The sequence below is a fragment of the Pleurodeles waltl genome, chromosome 4_2 (genome assembly GCF_031143425.1).
Source record: "Pleurodeles waltl isolate 20211129_DDA chromosome 4_2, aPleWal1.hap1.20221129, whole genome shotgun sequence".
Lineage (NCBI taxonomy): Eukaryota > Metazoa > Chordata > Amphibia > Caudata > Salamandridae > Pleurodeles > Pleurodeles waltl.
In genome coordinates, this window is record NC_090443.1 from 777,207,370 (window position 1) to 777,221,938 (window position 14,569).

The following is a 14,569-nucleotide window of genomic DNA, read 5'->3' on the forward strand; positions in this document are numbered from 1 at the left end:
GCACTGCCACTGCACTGCTCTACTCCAGTCCACTTCACTCTACTCTGAAACAATCTTCTTGACACCACTGCACTCCAATGCCATCCTACTCCACAACATTCAATGCCAATTCACTCTACACCACTTTACCCAAAATCAATGCACTCTACTCCAGTCTACTCTGTGCCACTGCACTCTATATCACTACAGTCTACTTTGCAACACTCTATGCCACTGCACTGATGCTACTCTACACCACTGCACTCTAGGTCAGTACACTAAAGGCCACTCTACACCACTCCACTCTGCGACACTGCACTCTCTGCCACTGAACTCAATGCCACTCAATTCTACTCTGCATCACATCATCCAATGACACTGCACTCTACACTACTCTACATCTCTGCATTATATGCCACTCTACTCTACACAACTGCACTCTACTCCGAAACAATATATTCAACTATGCTGCACTCTGCACGACTCCACTCTGTGCCACTCCACTCCACACCACCGCAATCTGCACTGTGGCACTCCACACTTCTCTTCTCTGCAGCACTCTACTCTACACCACTGCACTGTATGCCAATGCACTCTACAAAACCTTACTCAAAACCAATGCACTCAACATCACTGTACTCTATGTCAGTCCACTCTGCACCACTGCCCTCTATGTCACTTTATACTACTCTAGAACCCTAAGACACTTCACTCTTCGACACTCTAGGACATTCCACAACACTCCACTCCGACACTCTACTCCATTAAACTCTGCTTTCACCCTATGACCCTTTAACTCCACTTTATGCCCCCTTGCTCAAATCTATGCCACTCCACTCTTTGATGCTTTACTCTAGGTCACTCTACTCTATGCTACACCACTCCACTGTGACACTTTACTCCACTCCATGCCACTCTATGACATGTTGCCACTCTATGCCCCTCCACAACACTCATCTCCACTATGTGCCACTCTACAACACTCTTCTGCACTCTATGAGGCTCTAAGCCACTCCCTCTACTCCACTATTCTAGGCCACTCCACACCACTCTGTCACTCCACTCTACACTGCTCTACACAACTCTCTGTACAGCACTCTACACAACTCTCTCTACACCACTCCAAATTGCATTACTCCACTCTATGGCAATCTATGCCACTTCATTCTACAACACTTTATGCTACTCTATGCTCTGCCACTATACAATTCTACTCCCTCCACGACGCTCCACAACACTTCTATGCCACTCTACAACACTCTGCGCCACTCTACAATACTGTACAACACTCTACTCCAGGCCATTTCGCGTTATGCCTCTAACTTTAAGCCATGCTCAAAAGTATCCATGATGCTGTATAATATGGCTAAAATACATTGGCAAAGACAATAGCTCTTTCATAGGTGAGAACTATATGTTTTGCCAATTCTTCTTCTCATCGCTACTGCAACTGTCCACTAACAATAGGAGTGCATGTGAAATATGATCATTACATCTAGTTTGACGTCCAGAGTAATGTTCACATTGGACCAAAATGGCAAAGTACAGATTTCCAAAGTGTTCTGCAGTATATCTTCTTCGTCAGGCGCTCACTACCTTATTGCATTAGACAAATTACTGGAATGAGGGCCTTTGCTGATTTTTGTTGGTAAAAGTTTCTTATGAGCAATCTTGTGGCAGAGGATTATTAAAACGAATCAATGTCTTCTGATCAGCCTAGATGCTCAAGGTCAGGATGGTTTCATATGTAGGAAATACTCTGGGGTTGAGGGGCAATATCAAAGCATGTCTTTTCAATTGTTCCTGGTGATATCTTTTGAGTGTGCACAGGGTGTTAAATGAAGATGAAATGTTCGCAAATGGCTTCCTCTAATGATCTTGTTCGGTTCTTATGTCCCTGCAGAGATCATTATCAGCAGTGCTAAAAAAAAATAAAAAAATACAAACTTTTTTTCAGTACCTCTTCGAAAGGGTACGAAATGAGTATGGAGGTATAAAAGACGTGGTAATAGAATGGATGATGAAACAGACCGACAGTTAAACGATGTAGTACTGCATATTAAGTAGCGCGTCTCTCATGTGCAAAAAAACTGTCGGCGTTCTCTAGTAATTCTGTGCTTCAAGCACCACATCAAGTGCCAGAGTAGCACACAAGGTCAGGTAGCATCTGCAATCGCAAAACTGCCTTTACAATCAAAGTTGTCTTTATAATATAACAGGGACATACACAGATTAAAACAATGTTGCCATTTGAACAACTATTAGGAGAAGACAGGACAAGGAATCTTTTCATGGCGGAGAACTCCCAGTGATGAAGATTCCTGAAAAAGAAGCACAGACTATTATATTAGTCTGCCTTCTGCATCAGACATCTTAGAAGGCGCAAAGTAAGACTGTGGGTGAATAAATGAAAGCGTGAATTCCACTGCCCCCATTTCACATACTAAAACAGATATTAAGAAGTGATGGAATAACACGCGTCAGCACGTTTGGAAAACGATCTCCAAGGAAGAATGGAAGCTGGCTGCAATAGCACAAACTGCTCCAGCATCCCCACTCTTCGGGGAAGCGCAAAAGGTGAAAGTGGTCAGCTTAACCATCATGGGTAGCATAACCAGTATATATACTAGGAAGGAGGAAGGAAGGCCAAGAATACACGTAGTCCATGTTGAGATGTGCACGCCTTCACATAATATATTCCCTTTTATGGTTTCGTTCCACAAAAGGCTTAAACAACCAAAAAGGACAAGGGGCACATACAACATATACCACCTAAACCGTTTCAAAAATAAATACGTAATGGCCAGACTAAAGGACTCTATAGATAATAATGTATCAATGAGAAACTGCTGAACTGCAGAACATCCAAATGATGGTACTCCAAAGGGGCTATGCAATAAAAACCCTGTAGTCATGGCTCAATGTAAGGGCCTTTGAATCAGAAAATGCACTATGAAACATTTAAGTTTCACTATGGGTCTTTTAGCAGAAAAGATGAAAGGGTGTGGCAAGAGGCAAGACATAAGGATTGGGCATAGTGCTTAAGAGATCGAGTTGGCTGAAGAAGGTTGCCTTTGGGGTTTATATAATGGAGCAGACCTAAAAAGGCTCAACCAGCAGGGCCTAAGCGCTGTCAATTGATGTGATAAAGTCCTATGATTAGCTCAACAGTGCAGATCCTTGAGAACAATGAAAATACACTAGGTTGGAGCAAGTAACCCATTGGCTGTCGATTCTCTTGTGACAAAGGAAGCTCTTATACAGATTGCCAGCGCAAGTGCTTTCTGACCAATTTTGTCTGGTTGTGGTGGTTGAGCTCTACAATCTGCTCTTGCACAACGCTTCTGGTTTTTGCTAAATTAATTCTCCATGTGTTGTTGAAGCTGCTGTTGTCACAAGTTATTGCAAGGTTATCCGAAGTCAAGACCAAGAACCCAATAATAAAGTAAGAGGTTGGTTCCAATTTGGTGCCCCTCGCAGTTTCATAAGTGTTTGTATGTACTCAACAACCATGGTTATGAGAAACTACAGGAGGCACACACATTATGTTGGCATTGTCATTTACTACAAAGAAAGCCAGGGTGTGCCCAACAAAATATAAATCACTTCTCCTTGAAACCGGATTCTTAGCTCAACACACATTTCTTTTGACCCATTCATTCACTTAGAATAAAATGTAGTTCTGATATTTTTGCTGTTACATACAACTGAATTATGATTGCTTACTGGCGTTAATTTAATAAAAGTTATTGCGTGCATGCTTATCAGGCTGGAAATGATTTGCGGCATACAAGCGTGCATTAAAAAAATAATGAAACCTGCAGTTATTGTAACTTTTTACTCAGCCTAAATTATCCAAAGCCCACGACCTTAATAATTATATGATACAACACCCCTTCAGGTGACCTTGCACCATGTGACCGAGCATTTCAGAAAAGTCTAAAAATCTATCCCTCGTCCCCTCTTCAGCACCCCTTCCTCCACAGGCCTCATCTCTTAGCTACCTAAGCACACAAAATACATTCAATGAAATACAGACACAGCTTTATACAGTGTGCGGTACACACGTACACCCTTTTAAGTTTTTTTCTGCTCACCTAATAAAATTGCTACAGTTCACAGTATATTTCCTTAATTTAGTCATATTGGTCTTAGCCCACTGTGGATGTGCTCGGTCTGTCCGGTCCAATTTTTGAGCTTTTGGTTGATCCACATATCACCCACCAAAGAGAAAAGCCAATATGCCTGCTTTCTCATTAATCCAGAAGCATAAATCCTTTAAATATGATTAGCCACTTTTTATCTCTCTTTAGCTCGCTCGCCTTCAAAATGGAATTTCTTCTTTGCCTATGCTTCTGAAATCTTCCAAAGGTAAGTAGACAGATTGGATAAACCACATCTTCGTAGGCTCACCAATCAAGCTTGTTTTTGTTGTATCTTCTGTATAGTTTAACCCGTATCAATGACTGACCCAAATTCAGTTCTCGCGATCAAAACTATCAAGCAATACACTGCGTATATCCTTACAGTTAGGCAATATTTGCACTATTAATTAATTGCAAATGTGCCAGAAATACAAAACGAAATTAATACCAACCAATTTTTGCTCCCGGCGGATCAGCGAAAACATGATAACGAACTCCAAGGGGCAATTCTTTTCGATTACGTTTTTCAGCTACCTGTTGCTGATAAGCAAGCTCCTGTTCTTTGTCAACTGCTGTTATAACAACAACATCCCAAAACTCTCCAGTTTGCACTTCTTTGCCTGTTGAGGAGGAAGAGAAATTACATGTTTTATGTGCTGAAAAACAAACGAGAGGTCATTCTATGAAAGAATATTCATCAGCTGATGCATCGCTATCACATTAGCATGAAACACAGCGGCTGGTTCTTACTGTACTGCAGTACCTTTATAAGATGTAACTTCAGAATGAATTATCTTAATGTGCTGACATATATTGAACTGGAGCACTTGTATATCGCTGAAGCGCTTACCCACATGGATAGCAACAGACGGTTTGCAGCTTGAAGGGTTTTTATTAGCCTATGTGTATGTGAAACCTTTTCATGACGTGCATGATAACAACCGAGGTGTGGGTTATCGTGTTATGGGATAACGTGTGTGGTGGTGTGATGGGCGAGAGTACGGAAAAGACCGACACAAATTATAATTGTTATAAGGACTAAAGGACACAGGCAGCTAAACCGTGGGCACCCGATGCCATGTGCACCAAAAAAAGTGGAGGAGATAATCAGAGAAGGCCTAGTAATCCATGTGGCACATGCAATAGGAAAAGATGGAGTGCAATAAGTAAAACAATGTTAAAGGGCAAGATTAGGAATTGGTGGTATCAGCAGTAGTCCTGCACTTATTGTTTATTTATTTATTTTAAGTTGTTGACTCGAGCAGAAACAACAACATCTTTAAAAGGTCGAGAGTAAACTAACAGTTTGACCAGGGGTTTACATAACAAACTTCTCTCAAGCTCTCAAAGGCAGACTAATCTTAGTAGGGTTATGGCACAGATCCTAGCCAGACTGGCATCTTGCACATGCGTGGGTGAGAGACAAAGTTCTTGGCAGGATGCTGAACTAACTCAAGACCGAATTGGCCTGCCTCATGTTACCCTTCCATCCACACCCTCCAAGCAAGGCCAACACTTTTTTTAGAGCTCAGAGACACTTGCTCTTTCGAGCTTAGCCATAGAGACCATCTCCTAACCTTCTAGAACTTCCTCCCAGACACGTTTCATTAGTAGTAGTTAGCAACATGTCATGTTAATAGTGAGAATGAGAAGGGAGATTTACTCTGCTTCCTACTTTTGGAACAGGACAGCTGCATGACAGATTTAGTACTTTTTAATTTGTGCAGTTCAGCCAGTGGCTTCAAGCTTTGAATATAATATTAATTAGGAAATTTGGAGTCAGAGTGAGAACGGTAGGAGGGTGTACCTTGTGAGGACAGTAATGCACAACAGACCTGTGCTTTGTATGAAGAAAACCTGGCCAAAACTAGGAATGTAGTGAAAAAGACAGGGAAAGTTTAGGCTGTCATACAACAAACAGATCAAATTATGAAGCATCTTACGCAGCACAAAATAATAGTAACTTTGAAACACAATCCACTTAATTCTAACAGCAGAGATCTTGTATGCGTATCTATAGCCCAAACTGCTACGAGACAGCATAATGAAAAGAAAGCCTCAATTTATTTTCATGGAGCTCTCCACATTTTGTTACTCTACATACATAGATACATCTAGTGGCAAGATCATGAATACCTTGAATGAACCTTTGACAAGATGAATAGTTTAGGCTTTCTGTAATGTGAAATTGTTAGAAATGGGGTCTCTAGGCAATAAGTAAAGCATTTGGGCACCACTTGTTTACAGTAACACAGTGTAAGACACCACAGAAAGACTCTGCATCAGTTTAGAAAAATATAGTGTATTTATCTTAGCAAAATGAGACCAAAATAACAAAAAAGCACGAAAGAGATCTAGAGATATACAGGTTTACAGTTAGCATGTTTTACCATGAAGTAAGAAAGATTGTAAAATGAAGAATCATACTTATCCATTTCAAAATGCTGCAGGTATGAAATCACACTGTTATGGGAGCCTTTGCACTTCAATTTTGAGACCTACGGTCACGCTAGGGCTCAATGGGGAACAGACAATTTAGAAATACTTTCACAGTCCGTGGAGGACAACTTACGGCCGGGCCCTCAAGGCTGGTAAGCTCACAGTGTCTGTAGATCACTTTGAGTGGCTCCCGCAGCCTTGTTGGCATAAGAGTTGCACAGTACCTCTCGAGTTGAAGATAAAATTGGGCGCAACGGTCTCTCCCTGCCGGGAACCGCAGAGGGTTGGTTCTCCTCCTGTTAGCGTTGCGGGCAGTGTTGAGTTGTCTGATGCCTCGCAGGTGACACTGCAAGCTCCAGCACTGCGCTGTGAAGGCTGTTGTGTATTGGGTTAAAGTGCACTGACACACACAATGCTCACATGGCAAAGGCAAACACGGTTGTCCGATCCGCACAACATGAAGGCAGGTGCGCCCAATGAAACCAAAACAGCTGTGCACACATTGACCTCATGGAAAGGGCAGTCATGATTGTCTGATTGTTGCAAAATAAGTGATTTATGGCCCTGAGACTTTGGGGAACAGTGGGCAAGTCCATAAGCCCTTAGAGAATCCTGGTTCCAGGATGTATAGAGATAGGCTTAGTCCTCCTCACTCCAAGGAAGAAGTATCAGGCCAAAACAGCAAAGCAAGTGGAAAAGTGGCAGTCCCCACTAAAGCACACAGCAAGCAGTAGGCCAACACTGCAATGCAGTTGCAGAGTGTCAGGCCTTTATGGCAGCACAGCAGTCCTTCTACCTGGCAGAAGAACGTTGGTTCTAGTAGAGTTCTGATTTGGTGGGGTTTGGGGTCCAGGACTTATACCCTAAATGTGCCTCTGAAGTGGGGGAAACTTCAAAGAGTCTTTTGAAGATACCAAGGTCGCTACCCTTCCTTCCCTGGCTCCAGAAACTCTATAGGGGAGGTATGCAGCCCTTTGTCTGAGGAGAGGCACAGCCCCATTCAGGTGTGTCAGCTCCTCCTATCTATCGAGCCCAGGAAGATCCATCAGCCTGTAAGACGGGTCATCAGGATGCATATGTCACACCCAGGCTCCCTTTGTGTGTGACAGTCTAGATGGAATGCGCAAAGCATAGCTGTCATCTACACCAGGCATGTATTCAGAGACAGGGAGAGGCACAGGATGGTTGCAGTAAGAAAATGCCAGCTTCTAAAAGCGGCATTTTCTGACTTACAATTTAAAATCCAACTTTACCATAAGCTCTGGGTTTAAATTGCGAGTCGAGAGACACCAATCTCCAAATTTCTATCTTTTCCCAAACGAAAAGGATGCTTCAATGTAACCTACAGGAGCGATAAGCATTGCAGTAGTGTAGAACTAATTTAGCAGCTTTTTCACTACCTGGACATGTAAAACTTAAAAGTAAATGTCCAACTTTTTACATACATGGCACCCTGCCCTTGGGGCTAACCAGGGCCTACCTTAGGGGTGACTTATATGTAATAAAAAGGAAGATTTGGGCCTGGCAAGTGGGTACATTTTCAGGTCTTTTCACGGAGGGCAGGAGGTAACCTGTGTACAATAGTTGACATCACGATGCAGCAAATAGCAGAGCATGTGTGGTCTGTGAAGGGTGGCAGTCATGCAGAAGAGGACTTTAGGATGCCAACGAATGCATGGGTGCCTTTCCCATAGGGTAAGTGGGGTGTGTGTCTGAATGTTTGCCATAAAGCAGAGGACAGTGTCTGAGCAGTCTGTGGAGGTTGTAATCTGTGCAAAGTTGCAAAAGCCTAGAAAATGCTAGTGAAGACAAGGCTGCCATAGACATATGGCTGAAGGTGTTCTGTGTAAGAATGCTACCAAGCATAGCAGAACAACTGTTAGGGCAGAGGCGGTATGTGGAAGGTGCCAGACATGAAGAAAGTAGCAAAAGACTTTAACATGCTGGTAAAGGCACAGGTGCCAGGCACAGAGCATCAGAAAGCAAGGCTGCCACCTGTGTTGTGGTTTGTTCTGCAAAGAGACAGCTACAATGGTCAGAGAGCAAGAGATGTCCTGGAAGTGATAGCTGTTGACACAGAGAAGCAGAATGCAGTGGGAAGTCTTGGCTGGTCTTTGTATGACAGACGTGCCTGCAGAGGACTTGGGGGATGTAGGAGGCATGTCTGCAAACTCATGCCTGCCAACCACGAACATGCTTTAATGGACAGCTGTTGCCACAGTGCAGCAGAGGGTAAAGTGTGCCTGCCAGACAGCGCAGTGGTGGGCTGCAGCCTAAGTTCTGGCGGGGTCTGAGAAGACACTGCTGCCAGGAACACGCATGGCAAGCAGGACCATGTGAACTATTGCTGTCCGGCACTGAGCACAGGCATATTGAGCAAGTGCTGCACTGGATGCACTTAGTGCAAGGGAGTCCTTTAAAGATGCTACAGTTCCATGAGCAGTGGATGACAGAACAGGGAACACACATAACTTTTCATCAGAACCAGCTTCTATTCTGAGGGCAGGTGTAACGCTTTAACTGACAGAGACAAAGCAGGTGAGGGGATAGAAGATGGAAGGCTGGAAGCAACACGGCGGGAGAGGTGTGGTTGCAGAAAACTACTGAGGATGCGGGTGGGGGAAGGCAACACAGAGGGCACAGATGGTGTACGTGGAGACAGAAATAACTGAGTGGGGTGGGGGGGAAAAAAGAGAAATGGGGGAGTAAAAAAGAGACACAGTTGGAAGGCACACACACTCTCGTAGAGTGTGTAAAGAATAACAAAAAAAGTAGCACCTGAAAAGTGAACAGTGGGCGGACACAAGTAATGCGTCCGTGCTCCAGAGGAAAGATGAGTAAAGAAAGTCAACTGAAGCAGACGAATAAGAAGCAAGCAAGTGAGAGTGACAATGAAACCAACCAATGGCAAGGAACGGATGTGCCCACTGTAAGCTAACAGATGCTTTCGGAAGTGATCTTGCATCTCATGTGACACCTAAAAAAAGAGAGTCGAGCCAGAGTGAAGCTGGATCTGGTTTGCCTTTAAGAGGCAAAACAATAGTTGAGCAATCAAAACGTTTGGCACATAAATGACATAGCAAATGTGAGGTGAACATATAATAAAGACAATTTCAAACCATAAACTGATTATTTCTAAAACAGTTATGTTTCGCTTTAGTACAGATGTAGTTGAAATTTTAGTGCTGTCCCTCATGCCACAGGCATCATCATGTGACAATATATGCATAATGTTACCCAAAGTACTAGTAGTCATTTTAACTCTGCATCCATTTGAACTAGTGTTAGAAACGCTCATAAATGAAATGTTTGTAATAGTGAATTAATATTATTTTATAATTTAGACCTGAGACTAACAGAAAGTATTGAAACAATATTACATTTCCAATGATTAAAAGTTTGTAGGAAAAACAGAAAATGCAGTTCCGAGTATTATTAATTTTGCATTCATGCGTCTGCATATTGAAAAATGCGTTTATTAAAATGTATTAATTAAAAGGCCTGTTAGTCTTGTATTTCGTGACTGTATACGAAATGCCTATTCATTTTCTTAACCTGAGCATTTCTTTCAAACTTTATTCCCATAGGAAGAGTAGCTTTAGTAATAGGTCCTCTTGTTTAGACATAGAGAGAAATTTAACTGAGTCCTTGAGTGTGGAACATCCTGAGCAAATGGAATAACAAATTACACAAATGTTTCAATCCTATGTGGAGCTACATGGATGGATGATGTTCTCATGATAGACCTCAGAAGAAATATTGATGTGGAAACCTGGAGTCGTGTGATAGATTTTTATTGGATGATGCCCCTTCAACAAAATGTGGACAGTTACTTTTGGCGAATCAGAATGCTTTATGAACTTTAATATACTAATGACCAGTTGGACTTTGTTCAAATCGAGGTCAGATTTCCAGAGTTCCTAAAAAGTGGTTGATGAAGAATCCCTGAATGCTGAGCCCCTTGGAGAGGCATCTTGCTCTCTGCATTGCCCCTTTCGGATGCCCCTTTAGACTTATAGATTTTGTCACTAACCCTTGCAGAAGACTCTTGATCGAGCTTCTGACATGCGGACGCGTTCCCTTTTTTATCTATGTTTTGCCCACTGTAGTTAGTACTTTGCTGCCTGAGATTTCCTTTTTCCAAATTCTTTTTGCCCTTTCGTCCTTTTGCCCGCATGTGTTCCACCCCACACGTCATTCCCTGGTTCGGCCAAATGCAGGGTTACCCTATGCCCAGCCAAAATGATAACTCTGTAAATTTGAATTTGAGGGATGCTTGTCAAATCTGAGCAACGCTTGTTTCTGTTCATCAGATACTTTTGCTTATGTCCTGTGTTCATTTCATTGACTGCCTGGTACTTTTAAAGTTAGTCCGCCTGCACTTATTTCATCAACTTTGACAACCCTTGGTGATTCTGTATCGTTATAACTTGGTCTTGCGAATTGTTTACATGACTTTGAGCTTGGGTTTGTAATAAATCCCCTTAGTTTTATTCCTGACTGGAGATTTTCTTGTATGGCCAAATGGGTCATACTGTGTAATTTTATTGGCTTTTATTGCAAATGGTGGTAATGGTTCTACCACACTCTTAGCAGGATCCAAGGGTCTGTTGGCCTCAATGAGCATTGATTCCTGCGAAGGATGAAAATGGTCCAGCAGAACTGGTAGCAGAATTATGGTTTGTCCCACAAGGGGGTGAGGGGTTTGGGGGAGAACCATTCAGGTGTAGTAATAGGAAGATAGGGTTGACGTATGAAATTACCAAGTCCAAATATTTCCCACCCTGAATTTTGTCCCATGGCTCGTTCCAAAGAGTGATGAAGCTCTAGCGTTGTACCTACAAGTGATGGATGTGTGAGTATTAACAGGGTTTTGCGCTTGCATTGCTTTTGGCCTAAAGATTGCAGTGAAGTATGAAGTTGTGAAGTGTTTTGCGGAGTCGTCGTTCTCAAAGTGACTGTGGCACTGTGGCGCTTGTTACTCAAAAAATGTCTGGGGTTGTTGTTGATACATCCGTCCTGCCCTAAGATCCCGGGATAATGCACAAGTGTAGAAGACACTTGATTAATGTATTGTTTGCAGTGAGGTACTTGTCATGAGACATTGTTGACAGTGCCAATAGTTTTCCCTGAGTGAGTGTGAGATGTGGTTGGTGTTAAGTAAATCCTGAGTGCACATGGAGGATCTGTATCAACTGATGTGAAAACTGCTGGTCAAGTTTCACTCGTCATGTAATTGTGAAAGCTCCAGTCAGAAAGTGTACCTGTGCACAGCTTTGAAGTGTTTAAGTTCCTACTCTGCAGTGTGCAGACAGGCTATTGGTTCTGGCTCTCAATATTTTACATTAGGTGTGTGTGAGCAATTGTGTGACAGACAATTGCAAAGCCGCTGAAACAAGTAAGGGCGATATCATTTTGTGCCACACGGGTATAGGTCAGTTGGTGTGAAACCACGCTGGTACTGGTGGACAGTGCTGCATTGCCATTAGTTGAGAACATAGTGAGAAAAAGATTGTGGGATTGAAATTACTTCCTGTATAGATCAAAAGTTATTGTATTCGATTGAATTTGATTAAAATTAAGTTTTTCTAAAGCTTTAAAGAGTGTGTTAAGACGAGATGGGTTTAGACAGGTTATAGAAACCTCACCCGAAGAAACACCAAGTTATTATGTGCCATCTGTTAAAGGATTGTATGCATGTTTGTGGCTTGGACAAAAGGAGGAAAATTATTGGAAAAGCAGGTGATTTAGCATTTCCCTGCAGTGGAACTTTTAATCTGAGAATTTTAGGGCAATAAGTATGAAATGAAACCACCTCCAAGACCTACACAGTTTGAAGCCCTTAGCATTTGGGAGATCATAGAAAGAGTGAAAATTGCAAATAAATGTGTGAATAGAAGGCTGAAAGCAATTAAGACACTTACAGAGGCGAGATGGGATGCAGAGCAGAAAATGTGGAGACCAGGCATACATGAGGGAGACAGAATGCATCCAGCTATTTCAAACGAAGAAGATGAATAGTACAAAACCTAAGACTAGGAAAAAGACAGGAAAGGCAGAATAAACAACTGAAGATGAGGATAAAACGACAGTGGCATATGAGAGTGATTCAGATGACAAATTCATAAGTCAGCTCTTGATGAATCGTCTGCCTCTTTATTGTTCAGTTGAGACAAGAACAACAAATCGAGCAGCACAAAATGTCCCAGCTTCACTAGTTGCACAGACCCTGAGTCAGATAGTGTCAAATATGACTGCAAATCCAAAGACACAGGTTCTTGACGTGAATCAACCAGTTCAAAGGGCTAATACAGTTCAGCCCGTACAAACCCCAGTTGTGAACCAGGTTGTGCCAATTCCTAATGTGAATCAGATGGTGCAGTTAACCCTGTGTGAATTCACCTATGCAAAATTGTATCCCATATCAACCTGTGTCAATGTTTACTCCAGTTCAGTCAATGCCGAATGCTATCCTGAATCAAACAGGACAAAGTTGTAGTACTGCCTTTACAGGACAGCATGTAGGAATGACAATTCCTCAGAACCAGACAAATCATATGGGTCCAGATGCATTAACAGTTCCTGTGACCAGTGGTCCTGTTGTTCTTTTGTATGCTTCATGTATGTCTGGAAGCAATACCCGCTCAATAAATGTCCCAACAGTTCCCAATACACCAGTTACATCTGCTGGAATATGACCAAAAGGTATGCAGAGATCAGTGTACTCTAATAATTCAGAAATTGAGAAATCTGCTTCTATTATCATACAGTTAACCCCTACATGAATTGTAGATCCAAATCTGACAACAAATCATATGGGATTTACTCTTGATGCAAAAATTCCTTAGGGAAACCCACTTCATTTTATGCTCAGACCTGATCAGATTCAAAATGCGCATAGCAGCACTCTGCATGAGGAGTACCTTTTAACACATCAGAGAGTGTGTCACACTTTAATATCCGATCCAGCAGAATATAGGACAGCCAAGAGCAGAAGTACCAGAGAAAAATAATACCAGTTTGCAAGGTTTTACTGCACAAGTACTTACAGATTGGTTGAATACTTTTAATCCTCAAAGTGCAACAGGTATAACAGATTGCAAAGCGAGAATAGAAGAGACACCAGAGAGAAGTAGATCAGTGAACATGTCCAAATTAAAACAAGAATTAATTAAAATTATTTTAGGCACTTTAAACATAGCCTAATTGGAGACGTACACAGAAGACGAACTGCGGTTCGTATGCAAAGACATTACACAACGTGCTGGACAGGCATATGAGAGGTTAGCAGAAGTAGCAGAGAAATATGAAGTGGATTTAGAGAAATCAAAACCTCTGGAGAGAAGTTACAGGTTGGAGTTTAGCATAAAAGACATATTTATCATGAGATCTCCTGGAACTAAATTGCACATTACTGAATTTATTACATACATCCGGAAATTGGGAGCTGTAGATAGGTGGGAAGGCAGATGGGTGAAGAAACCAGATCAGAAGAAAGCAAAGCGAAATATTCCTCCGGCAGGAGCAAATCAAGCTGAGGACAATGTGAAAATGATGCCAGTGAGAAAAATATCAGGGGAAGCTTATGCTCATGTACCTTGGAGTAGGAGTGATATTTTGTCATTCACCAATGATTAGATAAGATTGAGAATTAAACCAGCGGAGTGGTGCAAGCAGACAAAGAGATTTGTGAAACTTTCAAAATGCCTGTGGGAGGATTTGAATACATTGCTTGAATTGAACTGAGGTTACAAGCTGTACAATTCAGTCACTGGATGAATATCCCCTGCTCCCTTCCTCTCAGCACCAAATGACAATGTTTTGTGCTCAGTTATCTGCCACTATTAACCGGTTCTGTGCCTTGGACGAGATGATCTCGTCCAGGGCTACAGTTCCCCTGTGCCTTGGACGAGATCATCTCGTCCTAGGCACAGGGGAACTTGGGGGAGCGCTAGCGCGCCCCCCGTGCACCCCCCTCCCCCCCCAGGCGGGAATGGAAGGGGAAG

The 14,569-nt window shown here is 42.4% G+C and overlaps 1 protein-coding gene across 1 annotated transcript in view; it reads right to left on the reverse strand.

Annotated features, from left to right (window-relative positions):
• The window catches only part of FPGT (fucose-1-phosphate guanylyltransferase), a 62,481-nt gene that overhangs the window by 37,537 nt on the left and 10,375 nt on the right, over positions 1 to 14,569 (reverse strand). The window contains exon 3 of the mRNA XM_069232441.1: positions 4,577 to 4,744. Coding sequence (XP_069088542.1) covers positions 4,577 to 4,744 — 168 coding nt within the window. The remainder of the gene's footprint in view (positions 1 to 4,576; positions 4,745 to 14,569) is intronic.